This window comes from Protobothrops mucrosquamatus, unplaced genomic scaffold (genome assembly GCF_001527695.2).
Source record: "Protobothrops mucrosquamatus isolate PMUCROS unplaced genomic scaffold, P.Mucros_1.0 scaffold390, whole genome shotgun sequence".
In the NCBI taxonomy this organism is placed as follows: Eukaryota; Metazoa; Chordata; class Lepidosauria; order Squamata; family Viperidae; genus Protobothrops; species Protobothrops mucrosquamatus.
The window spans coordinates 180,739-195,469 of record NW_015386722.1 but is presented as its reverse complement, the minus strand read 5'-3'; the positions used below and the strand labels follow the sequence as shown (position 1 = coordinate 195,469).

General features: G+C 41.2%; 1 protein-coding gene across 1 annotated transcript; it reads left to right on the top strand.

Annotated features, from left to right (window-relative positions):
• The first annotated feature begins 9,272 nt into the window (after positions 1 to 9,272).
• On the top strand, positions 9,273 to 12,561 carry MED18 (mediator complex subunit 18). The gene is made up of 4 exons (XM_015815970.1): positions 9,273 to 9,389; positions 10,546 to 10,602; positions 10,828 to 10,913; positions 11,832 to 12,561. Exons 3-4 carry the CDS (start codon positions 10,841 to 10,843, stop codon positions 12,383 to 12,385), a joined length of 627 nt encoding a protein of 208 aa, XP_015671456.1. The 5' UTR covers positions 9,273 to 9,389; positions 10,546 to 10,602; positions 10,828 to 10,840; the 3' UTR covers positions 12,386 to 12,561.
• The last annotated feature ends 2,170 nt before the right edge of the window (positions 12,562 to 14,731 follow it).

The window sequence follows — 14,731 nt, the reverse complement described above, 5'->3', positions numbered from 1 at the left end:
GCAACTAAGATGATCAAAGGCCTGGAGATCAAAATGTACGAAGAACAGCTGCGGGACTTTGGTTTGGCTAGTCTAAAGAAAAGAAGAAAAGAAATAGGGGAGACATGATAGCAGTGTTCCAGTATCTGGGGCTGCCACAAGGCAGAGGGGGACAGGTTGTTCACCAGAGCACCAAAGGGAAGGACAAAAAAACAATGGTTGGAAGCTGATTAAGGAGAGAAGCAACCTGGAATTAAGGAGAAACTTCCTGACAGTGAGGACAATCAACCAGTGGAACAGCTTACCCCCAGAAATCGTGGGCACTCCATCACTGGAAATTTTTAAGAAGAGACTGGACAGTCATCTGTCTGAGATGGTATAGGTTCCCCTACTTGAGCGGGGGACTGGACTAGAAGACCTCCAAGGTTCCTTCCAGTTTTATTTTATACTTTCTATACTTTCTAACCTACTAGATCAGGGGTCTTCAAACTTGGTCCCTTTAGGACTTGTGGACTTCAACTCCCAGAATTCCTCAGCCAGCATGCCTGGCTGAGGAATTCTGGGAGTTGAAGTCCACAAGTCCTAAAAGGGCCAAGTTTGAAGACCCCTGTACTAGATATATCCTGAGGGATTCTACAGTGTGGCTACCCTGAACCTCTTCCCCTCCTATCCCCTCCAGCTTAGGACTGTGCGGTCTCTTAATCTGGGCCTCTCTTTGGGAAAGCGCTCTGCCATCACTAGAGGTTTTCAAAAACAGACTGGACAACCATTTGACCAGAATGGTATAGAGTCTCCTGCCTTGAGCAGGGGGTTGGACTAGAAGACCTCCGAGGTCTTTCCAGCCCTATGATTCTATGTTCTATAAAGTATCCTCAGACATGGAATACATTTTTTTCTGTTTTGTTTTCATAGTAATGAATTGTAACCAGTGCAAGAAAGGTGGTTATAAAATAAATGGTTGGCAGCTTTTTGCAATGTGCTTTGTCTGGAGTTGGTGCAAAACAGAGGTGTTTGCCAATCAGCAAAAGGGATCTTATCAGTTTCTTGAGGTGGAGTAGAGGATCTATCTCAACCTTGGGGACCCATGAAGCAAGTTGCATTCTTTTATAATTTGGTAATGCAAATCTCCATGTCAGATTGGTGACCCATTTTGCTAAGCCAATATGAGTATAATTTCAACACACTCCTGGGTGTATTTGAGAAACTAGTGTAACTCGGTGCTAGAAGAAATGCATGTGGAGAAGCTCCAGATTCATTCCATGACTTCTTCTGGCTGGGGATTTCTAGGAATTGGAGTTCACACATCTGAAAGTGCTATGGTTGAGAAACGCTGCTGTTGATAATGTAGAGCTAGCTGCAGCGATGCTTGGCCTAAGGCAGCTTCTTATGTTTGCCAATCAGCATATCTTATAACTGGCTGGATAATTTATATCTCAACAAAGTATTGGGCAGGAGTTGAATTCTTGCAAAGGCCCTTGAAAACAAAATCTTTGCCAAGCTTATCTCTTAGCCTTCTGAAATTCCCTGAACAAACATTTCAGCTTTTTTAGTTAAAATCCACCAGCACTCAAAAGCAAACTTTTGAGAAGATAAAAGAGCTAAAAGGAGTGGCCTAGAATAGATAGCTTGTGGGCTCACATATGAATGTTTCTCAGAAACTGTTGTTTGTGGCATTGAGCTGCCTAGAATGACCCAAAACAAACTGCCAATTGGCCTTAAGATCACCTCAAATAAATCCCTGGTGTGGGTCAGTTTGGTGTAGTGGTTAAGAAGGTATTGGTCTAGAACAGTGGTTCTCAACCTGTGGGTCGGGACCCCATTTGGGGTCGATCGACCATTTCATGGGGGTCGCCAAGCAAGGCTGTCCACCATTTTTTTGTCCGCCATTTTTTTTGTCCGCCATTTTTTCCCCTTTTCCAGCGGGTGCCTTACCTCCCTTGGGCTGGGCCAGCTGGTGGTCGGCCTGCTCCGTCTCTGCCGCTTGCCAGCTACGCCTCGGCCGGCGCAGGGGGCGGAACCACGCATGTGCGGCGCTCCCGGGAAGGGAAAGTCCTCGACTTACGACTGGTTGGGTAGTCCTCGACTTACGACCGGTTTAGTCCTCGACTTGCGACCGGTTTAGTCCTCGACTTGCGACCGGTTTAGTCCTCGACTTATGACCGGTTGGGGTCACGGCATTAAAAAGGTTGAGAACCACTGGTCTAGAAACCAGGAGATTGTGAGTTCTAGTCCAGCCTTAGGCATTAAAGTCAGATGGGTGACTCGGCCAGTCAGTCTCTCTCAACCCAGCTCACCTCATAGGATGACGGTTGTGGGGAAAACAGGAGGAGGAAGGAGTACTAGAAATGTTTGCCACCTTGAGTTACTTATAAAGTAATAAAGGTGGGATAAAAATCAAAACAAATTTTGGTTCTCTGCATAGAGTCAGCCCGACTATTTGGTGGAAGGTGACAGATGTCATTAGTTTGGTGTTAATGGATAACATTATATATGCCACAAGTCTGTTCTTCACCGACACCAGTGGTGGTCTGCTACTGCATATAGGTTTGAGGGGAATATATTGCTTAAAGGATATTTAATTGGAACTCCATGCTGCTGGATGTGGAGTGCAGGTGATATGTCATCTATGTCTGGCAGCTTAAATTACCAGTACGCAACCCCATCAGAAAATCGAATACCTGTTTGGTTGCACATACTGTATGGGCAATCCTGTTTTTGAGGGCTGTGTGGAGTTTGGTAAGGCATGTTCAATGTGTAATGGATATGACCAAGAGACTCATATATGGAGTCAACCATGGAAAAAGTTTAGAACAGCACAGAAAAAAAAAAGGCAAGGAGTGTTTTGATAAGGTCCAAGGATTCCATTGTGATTTTGAGGAATGCCTAGCAAAGAACTCTTGCATAAATCAGGAATAATCCTTGAGATTCCTCTATTCCAGTTGAAGCTTTCTGCTGCAGGTCATGGATGATCTTACAGCAGGTCTTTGTGACACAGATATGAAGGTCAGTATAAGGCTACTAGCTCTTAAGCCTTTAGTAGTCTTGGTCAAGGAAGTATTGGAACTTTTCTCAGAACTACTTCAGGCTGGGAAACAGACATACAAAGAAAAAAATCTTTGGGGTATATAAATAAAGCTAAGCTTGGTGTTCCTTCATAAGAACATCTAGTGCTGGACCCAGAATTTGGAGGTGCTCCTCCTCTGAAACAAGTGGATATGCAGACTGGAAATTCTCTGGCCCTGTGGCTGAACATCTAGGATGTTTTTTGCAAAGTATAAATAGTGTGGCAAAGATGTTTCATCATCATGAGCCCTTCTGCTAATCTTGAAGTCCTGGCACATGTCCTGCTTTGTCAATCTGAAACCAGCACTCTTACTTTATTAAGGCCAAGGGTGGATTTCAGCCCCACTTGATCACTTGGGAGTTATAGCCAGGGAACACTAAATATGTAGACCTGTTTTTTGGCAGTAGGCCTCTTTATGACATGCAACTATAGTATTGCACTTATTTGTCCTTGCCAATCTTTGGGGCTAGCCATGGATTGATGAATTCACAATAAATCATAAATTTATTGGATAAATTTAAGGTTACACCTCTGAGTTTTCAAGAACTCAAGGGAGAAGTTAGTTAAATATCTGGAGAAACAGGGAAATAAAATGGGTCTGAGATTTAAGTTGTATTTGTCCAAGGATATAGCCTGAGATTCAGTCCTGGAGCAAACTGTATTCGCTATATTAAGGACACAAGGAGTGTCCTTAAGGAGTGTTAAGTTGTCCTTGTTCCTTCTGCATCTAACAGGCAAGCAAATAATAGTTGATTATCATGCCCACCTCTACACCTCAAAATAGACTCTAGCAGCTAAAGTTTAATCTTTGGACATTCTAATTCTCCTATGGCTACATTAGATTGCATTTGATAATAGGTCAGAAGCCAGGAGCAATTTGAACCTAGGCTTCTTTGGATGGCCCTGAACAAATCATTGCTTCTCTTGTGTTGCAAATACAAGAGATAAGAGTAGCAAAATTCCCTTTCTTCAAGGATTACTTCAACCAGAGCGGCCTTCTCTCCTGTTAACAGCTACTGTTTACACATATTAGAAGGACGAGTGCTGACCGAGCCAGTACGTGATGGAAGTCTCAAATCCAATCCCACTGACCACATGATCACTCTGATCAGCATGTAGCTCTCCCATTAGTCTGCTGCAAATGCTTCCCTGGGTGCCAAAGACGTGTGCTCTTCTGAATCAATAGGTTAATCACCCATTCTCCCCCCAAGGCTTGTTTGCAAAGTGGTGTTGGAAGCCAAGAGAATATAATTGCTGCGAAATGGCTGTTTGTGCTTTCTAATTTTGGAAGATCTGAAATCATGCATAACGAAAGTGAATTTGGACATTAACTTTCCAAAACAGAAGGGAGTGAATATGCAAGGATAACAGCTTGACATGTCAGATAAACAAACACTCTAATGTACTTTTGCTCCTTTCATTTTGTTGCTCGTGTTAAATTTGGATCACACCCTGCTGCAGAGCATGGACTAAAATTACACATGCTAGTAGGTGAGGCTGCAAAACAGTAACTGGGTATTTATAATGCACATCTAAGCCATAACTTGGTTTTGTTGGGTTTGAAAGAGCACACATTCAATGGAGGAATAAAACCGAATCTTAATTACAGGGATTGTTTGCCATTGGTGAATACGCCATAAGAAAAGCGTATGGATCACTGTACTGTCTATTTGTCATACCTGCAACTGCATTGCAGCATAGGTACTGTGCTGCCCTAAGATACAGTGGTGATTGCTGTACTTTATCCCAATACTGGCTAGGGAATTCTGGGAGTTGAAGTCCATACAACTTATAACCGCTGAGCCTGAAAAATACTGCTCTAGCCAGCTGACCTGCCTCTTCACCCACAAGAGATTTATTTATTTATTATTTTTATCCCACCTTTATTACTTTATTGCTCAAGGCAGCAGGCATATCTAATACTCCTTCCTCCTCCTATTTTCCCCACAACTAGCTTTTGAGATGGGTTGGGTTGAGAGAGAGTGACTGGCCCAGGGTTATCCAGATGGCCTTTGTGCTTAAGGGACTAGAACTCACCGTCTCCTGGTTTCTAGGACAGCACCTTAACCACCCCATCAAGCTGGCCTCTCAAGCAGTCCTAGCAAAGGACTGCTTGAACTTGTTGCATTTAGCTCAATGTTTCTTGGCAACTTTATGATGTGTGGATTTCAACTCCCAGAATTCCCCAACCAGCAAGTTTGCCAAGGTTGAAAAACACTGATTCAGCAGGATTGTTTTCATTTCCACATCTGCCAGGCTGATGTGAAGAGATTGGCTGTGCAAGTATATACCTGCATTCTAATCTAATAGCTCTCAGATATATAAATCTGCTTGTTAATGACAACGGTTAATAAAACCAAAGGTGTTTTTTTTAAAGATGTTCTTCTTATTAAAACTCACATGGAATCTGAAACAAAAACATACGACTTATCTTCTCGGCATAGGAAGATGACTCTAATGCCAAATCTTCTTGAAAATACAGTGTATTTTTATAGGGAAAAGAAAGAACTAAATTGTTTCAGCTACTCGCTTAATTGCCAGCTATAAGCTTCTCAAGGCTTTGTGTTAGTAAAGCTGAGATAAGGAAGATGACACAACATGGCATGTTAAGTTTTTATCTCTGTTGGATAAAGAATTCTGTTTGACTCAAAGATTTGTCTATTTCTTTATAGACAGAATTCGCACTAATAGAAAATATGTCTTTGCATATTTCAGGGCAGTCTTTGGCTAGATATGTATTATCATTGTGAACTGAATTTGAACTAGCACATGTATTAAAAAAACTTTCCAGGTTCGCCTTTTTACAAAAATTAAGTTTCATTATAAAATAAAAACATACAAGAAGCAAAAGTCAGAAAAGGAAAAAAAGGCACAGAGAAAAGGACAAAGACAGAAGAAAGAAGCAATGTCTTCCAATTTTCTTTGGTGCAGTAGATTACAAAAATAATATCACATCATTTTGCTTTACAGTTCACATTTCAAACCATTTCTATACAGCAGGGGTCTTCAGACTTGGCCCATTTATGACTTGTGGACTTCAACTCCCAGAATTCCTCTGCCAGGCATGCTGGCTGAGGAATTCTGGGAGTTGAAGTCCACAAGTCATAAAAGGGCCAAGTTTGAAGACCCCTGCTATACAGAAATTACAAAATCATTCTAATCATGAAAACCAGATTCATGTTATCATATGAGCAACCTGTCCCAAGTCCAGATATGCACCGACTGTAAATGATAAAGTGGGTAATTGTTTTTGAGATGGTCAAAGATTGCTAGCTGTAAAGCAATACAACAACTTCCTATCTTGCCAGCCATATGATGAAGCGATGTCTGAGACAGATGGACTATGAACAAAACCTAGAAGTGGTTTACTGGGGCAAAGGCCAAGAGTTGCTTTAAAAATTGAAAATAGGAATGTATAAATCACAAAGAGAGAACTGCACCACAAAAGACTTACGGTAATCTAGTACTCTCATCAGCCAGTTCTCTACTCAGAATATTTTGTTCTGGTGCCAATGTCATTTTCCTTAATCCTGGAACGTAGAATAATAGGGCTGGAAGGGACCTTGGAGGTCTTCTAGTCCAAGGGTCCCCAACCTTTTGGGCACCAGGGACTGGTTCCATAGAGAGAGGTTTTTCTGGAGGGTGCGTGGTTTTGTCTGCCTGCATCTCGCAGACGGGGCTTTGCTTGTTTGTGCGGACTGGTTGCTGCCATGCTGCGGCCCGGTACTGATCCACGGACCAGTCCAACTTTCTGCTCATTGCAGGAAATCCTGAGCCGTGGTGGCGCAGTTGTTGGAATGCAGTATTGCAGGCTAATTCAGCTCACGTTTGATTCTCTGTTTTTCTCAGTGGCTCATGGTTGACTCAGCCTTCCATCCTTCCAAGGTCGGTAAAATGAGGACCCAGATTGTTCGAGGGAATATGCTTAGAGAGGGATGTAAAGCATTATGAAGAGGTATATAAGTCTAAGTGCTATTGCTATTACTGTCCTATACCATTCTGGACAAATGGCTGTCCAATTTCTTCTCAAAAGCCTCCAGTGTTGGAGCACCCACAACTTCTGGAGGCAAGCAGTTCCACTAATTAATTGTTCTTGCTGTCAGGAAATTTCTCCTTAGTTTTAGGTTGGACCCTTTTTAATGATCTTCTACCCCTTATTCTCGTCCTGCCTTCAGGACAAGATTGCATAATATTTTCTCGTTTTCACTCTAATGCTTAGTCAGCATCCGGTGCCCACCAAATTTTGGGCAGTGTGAAAAATTCCTGACTCAGAAGGAGGTGGGTTGGGTTTTTCCCTCCTAAGGATATTTATGGATTTCTGTAGAATTTGGATTTTCCCCAATGCTGCTGATTCCTGATACTGAAGGTCTGGATTTATGCAACTCACTTAGTTATGGAAAGATTTAGCGGCAGCATGTTTACCTAGGGATAAACTTGAACCAAGTTTTTATCTTGGTTCATTCTTTTTCAGATAATTAGACTGTGTGAATCCGGGTTATTGGCTTAGTTTATAATCCAGAGTATTTTGTAATGCCAGAAATTAGTTAATCAGAAACCCGGTTAAAGGGTATTAAAAGTGTGCATGAATATAGTGGTGCCTCAAGACTCAAGTATATATATTTGGAGACTACAAATAACACTAACACAGGTAGGCCTCAATTAGTTACCACAGTTTTAATTCCCTCACTAAACACTATAGTCGCTAATGGAAAACCAGATGACTGTGAGTTATGATTTTACTTCCTATTCAGTCATTAAGTGAAGCATCATGTGACTGCAACGTGCAATTTTACTTCCATGTTCTACATCAGACATGTCAAACTTGCGACATCACATGACATTACGCAACGTATCGGAGCTTTTTTGCCATTGCCAGCAATGGGTGGGCGTGATTTCCTGATGATGCGTCCGGCTGTGGGCCAGCAGTTTGACGCTCCTGTTCTATATTAACTCCACTTGTCAGGCACTAATTGGGAAGCACATGAATGGTAATCATGTAACCACGGGATGTTGGGACAGTTGTAAATTCAAGGATTGGTCACAAAGCTGTTTTTTTACACTATTGTAACTTCAAATGGTCACTAAATGAGGCAGTCAGTAAGTGAAGACTACCTCAAATCAAATGGGGCCAGGAACTGCATGAAAACAGAGAAATGGCATATACATATAATACAACGGAGATTTTCCCCATAACACCATCTGAGGTGGTTGTGCTGAGAGATTGCCCCAAAGTCACCCAGCCAGTTTTCATGCCTAAGGTGAAACTAGAACTCACAGTCTTCTGGTTTCTAGTCCAGCACCTTCACCACCAAAGTGGTTCTAAATTAAGAGATGATATAAACATATTATTTTCTTCCTCTCTTAATAAGAGCGGGGGGGGGGAGTTTGGAGAATTTGGCAATGAAATATATGTGTCTGTGTGCATGCGTGCGTAAAGTTTCTGAAGTTGCACTTGATGGAAGTTTCACCAAAAGATATGTTCCTCAGCCTGTATCTAGGGTGTTTTCAAAATGAAAAACCTTGCATTTGTCTCTTAAATATCATATTAAACCTGTTTTTTAACCTTGGCAACTTTAAGACTCTTGAACTTCAACTCCCAGAGCTCCACTGGGGATTTCTGGGAGTTGAAATCCACATCTCCTGTTGGGAAACACTGTCTTAACATATCAAATTTAATTTGAATTGCACTTTGTCTTCTAATGTATTAGCGCCATGCAACTGCATGTTATCTAATTTCACCTTCATCCAAATCATTAATAAAAATATTGAAGAGTAAAGAGCCCAAACCTCAACTGTATGCCAAGACCCTGAATATCTTGTTTCATGAACAAAGTATTTTAAAAGCAAGAGAAAACCCACATTTTTATCTTGACCAATAAAGTTACTCTCCCTAATCTTCCTCCTAAGCATAACTTTATGATCCGAAATAACCTCAATTCAAGATCTAAATGCATTTAGTATCCTAAACTCCAACCTGCCTGGATCTGAACTAAAGGGCACCAACGAAAGTGCAGAATTCAGACTGTTTTGTATATCCATGTCTTCTGAGTGGCGCAAAAATTAAACGTCACGCAGAGACAAGCCAGGCTTCCCCAGTGGAGCTCCATTACTGTAAAGCACCATTTTATTTTCTCGCTTTCAGCCAAGCCGGTCATGGCCGGCAGCTTTCCGTACAATGACGTAATAAGAAAGATGGCGCCGCCCAGAACAGGCAGAGAGGAACACGCAGGCGTGGACGCGTGCGCTTTGCTGGAGTCCAGGTGGAGAGACTCTCCCGCTTTAGAAGCGTCCTTGTTTGCGGGATTCCCACGTGCAGCGAGAGGGGTTTGTCCCACCGGGCGGACAGGTGCGTGCTGGCTGACCCGGGAGCTTTATTCTTTAAGCGGAGACTTGGGGAGGGATGTCTGGGGCTCAGTTGCAGCTACATGCAAATTTCTCCAGAGGAGAAAAAAGGCAAAATGTTTGCATCTGTCCCGGGATACTTGTCTCAGGATAGCGACGACAATAATGATCAATGTTCCTTGGTTCATTGTTTTAATGTTATCGAGTCGAATTTCTTTTTTGCTGATTTGACTTATGAGCCGTCCGGAGTCAAGGAAGTGGAAGGAATTAAAAAATAAACTAGCAACAGTTCAGACGTTACCCCAAATCGTGCTTATTCTCCTCCTCCTCCAGGGAAACGGGGGGCTACAGCAAAGGCAGGAAGACTTTGACAAGTTTTGGTGAAGTGAAGTGTGTCGATGGTGATGGTGGAGTTTTACTTCGCGGTGGGTTGTTAGGCAGGTGGGATTTAAATTTGCATCAGGAAGGAGTCCACCATGCGTCTTGTGACTTAGCCATAATTGACTGAATTACATTCTATTGTCAGGATTCATACATGGTCTGACTCTAAGCTGTAAACTACAGTTTGTAAAACATGCCCAACTCACTTCACAGAATAATGGGGAAAATAGGCACGTTTGCCTCCTTGAGTTTTTTTCTTATATATTTTTGTGTGTTGTATGATTAATATTTAAATCATAATAATGCTGTCTGACTTCACATCACCCAAAGAAGCCGGCATGTTTTGACTTAGCATAGCATAGTAACCTAGCCACACTTCTGGATCACCTTTTAGTCTGCAGCAGGCTGTTGTTTCTCATCTGAAAGCTAAGCTAGTCATTTTCATGGGCTTATTTACAAGGGTTGCCTCTTTTCTTTACAAAAAAATGATTGTATTGCACCACAACAATGTTATTAAATCTGTGGTTCTACTGTACATCTCATTTAAAAAAAACATACCACCACAACCAAATGTTCATTCAACTTCTAATTGACTTTGGACTCCTAACTGACTATTAGATGGTAGGAGATGTATGTGCAAAAATTATAAAAGGAGAAAGGCATATCAACTATCTTTTTCTTGGATAAATACTTCCCTTTTGTTTGCAGAAACAATGTTGAAACTGTGCTTGTATTTTATTGATTAAGTTATCTTTCTCCCCTCTGTTTTGGAACTATAGATCCCACATTGCTTGGAAACTTTGGGAGTTACGATTCTAACGGCAAAAAAGTATTAGGTAGGAGAACCAGAACTAGATTTTTATATCTATCTATCTATCTATCTATCTATCTATCTATCTATCTATCTATCTATCTATCTATCTATCTATCTATCTATCTATATATATATATATATATATATATATATATATATATATATATATATATATATATATATATATATATATATATATATATATATATATATATATATATATATATTGTATTCTCTGCTGTTATAGGGAACTTCATAGAATGGAGGCCCCACCTGTTACTATGATGCCAGTCACTGGCGGTACCATTAACATGATGGAACACTTGCTTCAAGGTGAGTTATAGGCAAGGATTTGCTTTATATCTGATTAATTTTACAGTATATGTCAGTCCCTTAAAATAATATAACGTTGTTTAATCATTCAAGTAACCTCCTTTTATAACTGCGCTACTAAAAATATAGAAAGAAATATTACCTAGATTTTGAGCTGGCAACCCATGGGGCTGTTTGGCACATTGCACATTGCACATTGCTCTACAATATATACTCAACTGTGAACTAAACTTGACTACTGTAATAACAAATAGTCCTCGACTTACAGCAGTTCATTTAGTGACTGTTCAAAGTTACAGCAGCACTGAAAAAGTGACTTATGACCATTTTTTACACTTGTGACCATTGCAGCATCATGGTCACGTGATTTACATTCGGATGCTTGACAACCGGCTCGTGTTTATGACGGTTGCAGTGTCCCGGGGTCATGTAATCACCTTTTGTGACCTTCTCACATTAAAGGAAATGGGGAAGTCAGATTGACTTAACAACTGTGTTACTGGTTTAAAAACTGCAGTGATTCACTTAACAAATGTGGCAAGAAAAGTTGTAATATGGGGCAAAACTCACTTAACAAATTTCTCACTTGGCAACAAAAATCTGAGCTCAGTTGTGGTTGTAAATCGAGAATTACCTATATTTAATTTGGCACCCAACAACTGCTTTACATTCAGATCTCATGAGTTTGGGATGTACAAAGTATAATTTGTGACTAGGCTCCCTGATTAAGAGGAATCTTTATAGCTGTATCTTTTGTGAAGGGTTGTATCTTTTTCTACTCAGTACAGTTTCTAGAGAGACCCTGGTACTATTTGTGGCCCTACACAATTTTTAGAAAATGGCAGTTTGGTGGACAATAAGAAATTTTGCTTGTGTCAGTAAAGACAAGTTAGCAATCCAATGTTGCCTTTTCTCCAGGTAGTGTTTTGGATCAAAGTCTGGAGAGTCTTCTTCATCGACTCCGTGGCCTTTGTGACAACATGGAACCTGAGACTTTTCTAGATCATGAGATGGTCTTCCTTCTCAAAGGCCAACAGGCCAGCCCATTTGTTCTCCGTACACGACGCTCCATGGACAAACCTGGTGCTCCTTGGCACTTGCGGTATCTTGGACAGCCGGAAATGGGAGACAAAAATCGCCATGCCTTGGTACGGAATTGTGTGGATATTGCCACTTCAGACAACCTGACAGACTTCCTGGTAGAAATGGGCTTCCGCATGGACCATGAGTTTGTAGCCAAGGGGCACGTGTTCCGCAAAGGTATTATGAAGATTGTGGTGTACAAAATCTTCCGCATCCTTATCCCAGGAAACACCGACAACATTGAGCCTTTGTCTCTCTCCTACCTTGTGGAGCTCAGCATTGTGGCCCCAGCGGGACAAGACATGGTTTCCGATGACATGAGGAGTTTTGCGGAGCAGCTAAAGCCACTAGTCCATTTGGAGAAAATAGATCCTAAAAGATTGATGTGAGATGGATTGCAACGGCAGCAGGATCTTTCCTTTTACAAAAGTGGAAACATTTCAGAAATACATATACCTTTCATGTCCTTCTAAAGAAAAATAAAATAAGAGTCTGGCTGCCTTACTCTAATCCGAATGTAGGTTATTGTCAAAGGATTAACAATAAAGAAGATAATTTTGCTGTTGGCTTCCTCTTTTGATAATGGTAGTCAAATCTTCTTTGAGACAGATTAATTTGAAATGTTTTTCGTTTTCAGATTGGGTTTTTTTGTTTTTATGATCACTGCAATTTTTGTGTAACCTAAAATAATACATATTCATTCTTTCTGAAGAATTTGCTCAAGTGTATTTAAATTGCATTTATTAGGGAGACTCCTTTGAGTTTAGACGGATTCCTATCAATCTTTCATCCAGGAGGAATAATAGGTACAGGTAGAAGTATTAAACAGTTCAATAATAGATTGATACTAGTGGTCCTGTGAAGAATATTTTCCATCACCTTCTAAGAGGAATTAACTGTAATTTCACAGAAATTTCTAGGAGTGTTAAATGTATAAAACAGTAACGGATAGAGAGGTGGTCCTCAACATTTGTTTAGTGACCATTCAAAGTTACTATGTCACTGAAAAAAGGGAACACCCAACCAGTCATCACACAACCGTTGCAGTATCCCCTTGTTCACACAATCACAATTTGGAAGCTTGGTGACCAAGCTCGCATTTACAACGGTTGCGACCTTCCAAGGTCCCCTGATCATATTTTCCAACCTTCCCAGACAGCTTCTGACAAGCAAAGTTAATGGGGAAGTTGGCAAGGAAGGTTGCAAGTTGTGATCACTTTGATGTCTCACTTAACACTTGAGGCAAAAAACGGTTGTAAAATCAGGTGGGGTCTCGTTTAACAACTGCACTTAATGATGGATTGTCCAATGCCAATTGTGGTTGTAGGTTGAGGACTACCTGCATAAGATCTTTTTACATTAAAAGCATAACTACACAGACTTGAAGTGATCCTGGTTGTAACTATGAAATAATTGACTCGGATTAAAACCCACCTAACGTGGGTACATGAAATAGGTTTCTCTGATATTCTTGCTGATATAGGAGAGGTCCCGCCGGAAAGCTGTCTGCTGGGGTTCCACCTTAAGTTTGGGAACTGGCTCAGAAAATCTGCCCAGAGTCATTGGATATAAATAAATTTCATAATAAATAAAAAGAATTGCTCAACCAACAGGGGCTAAATTGGAAAGCTGGCCTGATGGTTCAGGTTGCTTTCTGAAAAGAGATTTTCATGACGGTTTTCCTGGCATCAATAATTAATAAGTACAGATTGAAGTACTGGTGAAAATTTAGCTACTGCTTCCGTCATCGCGAATCTGTAACCTTTTTGGATTTAAATTAATCCTCCAATATGTCAGCAACAATTAACTTGCCCTTCCTCCTGGTTGCTGCCATGCAATATCAGATCACCTGGTCAGTCAGGTACTGAGACAAGTGGGGAGGGGAGAACATTGCGCCAGGAATAGTCATCTTTTCTCTGCACATGACTGATGCCACCTTGTACTCCAGTCCCTTGTTGAGAACCAGTGATCGCTCTTATCCTTTCCTTTATTGACTGTATATTGTTATGGGATGTGTAGAACATAAAGTGGTGTTGATGGAGCTCAAAGAGTTGCGTAGACATGTTTTAATGACACATCACTCCAGCCCTGCTTATTTGAGGTGAGCCCGCTGTGCGGCATGGCAGTGCGAACAGGAACAGAATGTAACATAGCCTACAGCATTCTTTGTTCCTCTTCGTAGAATTCGGCTCCTCTTTTGTTATGTAATTGACATCACACTCACCCTTCTGAGCTGCATCTCTCAAAGCTGGACATAATTGTTCCACTAAATACCTTCCATGGTATAGATGCAAGTCATAAAGACATGTCTAATAACAACTTACTGTTGTGTGTAGTGTGCATTTAATCACAGCTCTGTTCTTTTCTAACTGATCCGGTATTACCAGAATGTTTTTGGAGTTTTTTTTTTTTAAAAAATACCTATCCTAAAGCAGCAGTCCTCAACCTTTTTGGCACCAGGGATCAGTTTTGTGGAAGACAATTTTTCTACAGATTGGTGGGGGGAGGGGGGAGGAGTGAACAACCTAAATGCCTCGAATATGCAATTTACGATAGGATTCACTTGCCTGCCGCTCGCTTCCAGCTATGTGGCCCGGTTCTTAACAGGCCATGGACCTGTACTGGTTTGCCGCCCGGAGTTTGGGGACCCCTGTCCTAAAGTGTTGCTTGTGTCTTGTCTCTTGGGAGACTGTCGGCTGGTGGGGACCAGGAGATGTGCTTTCTCTGCCGTAGCC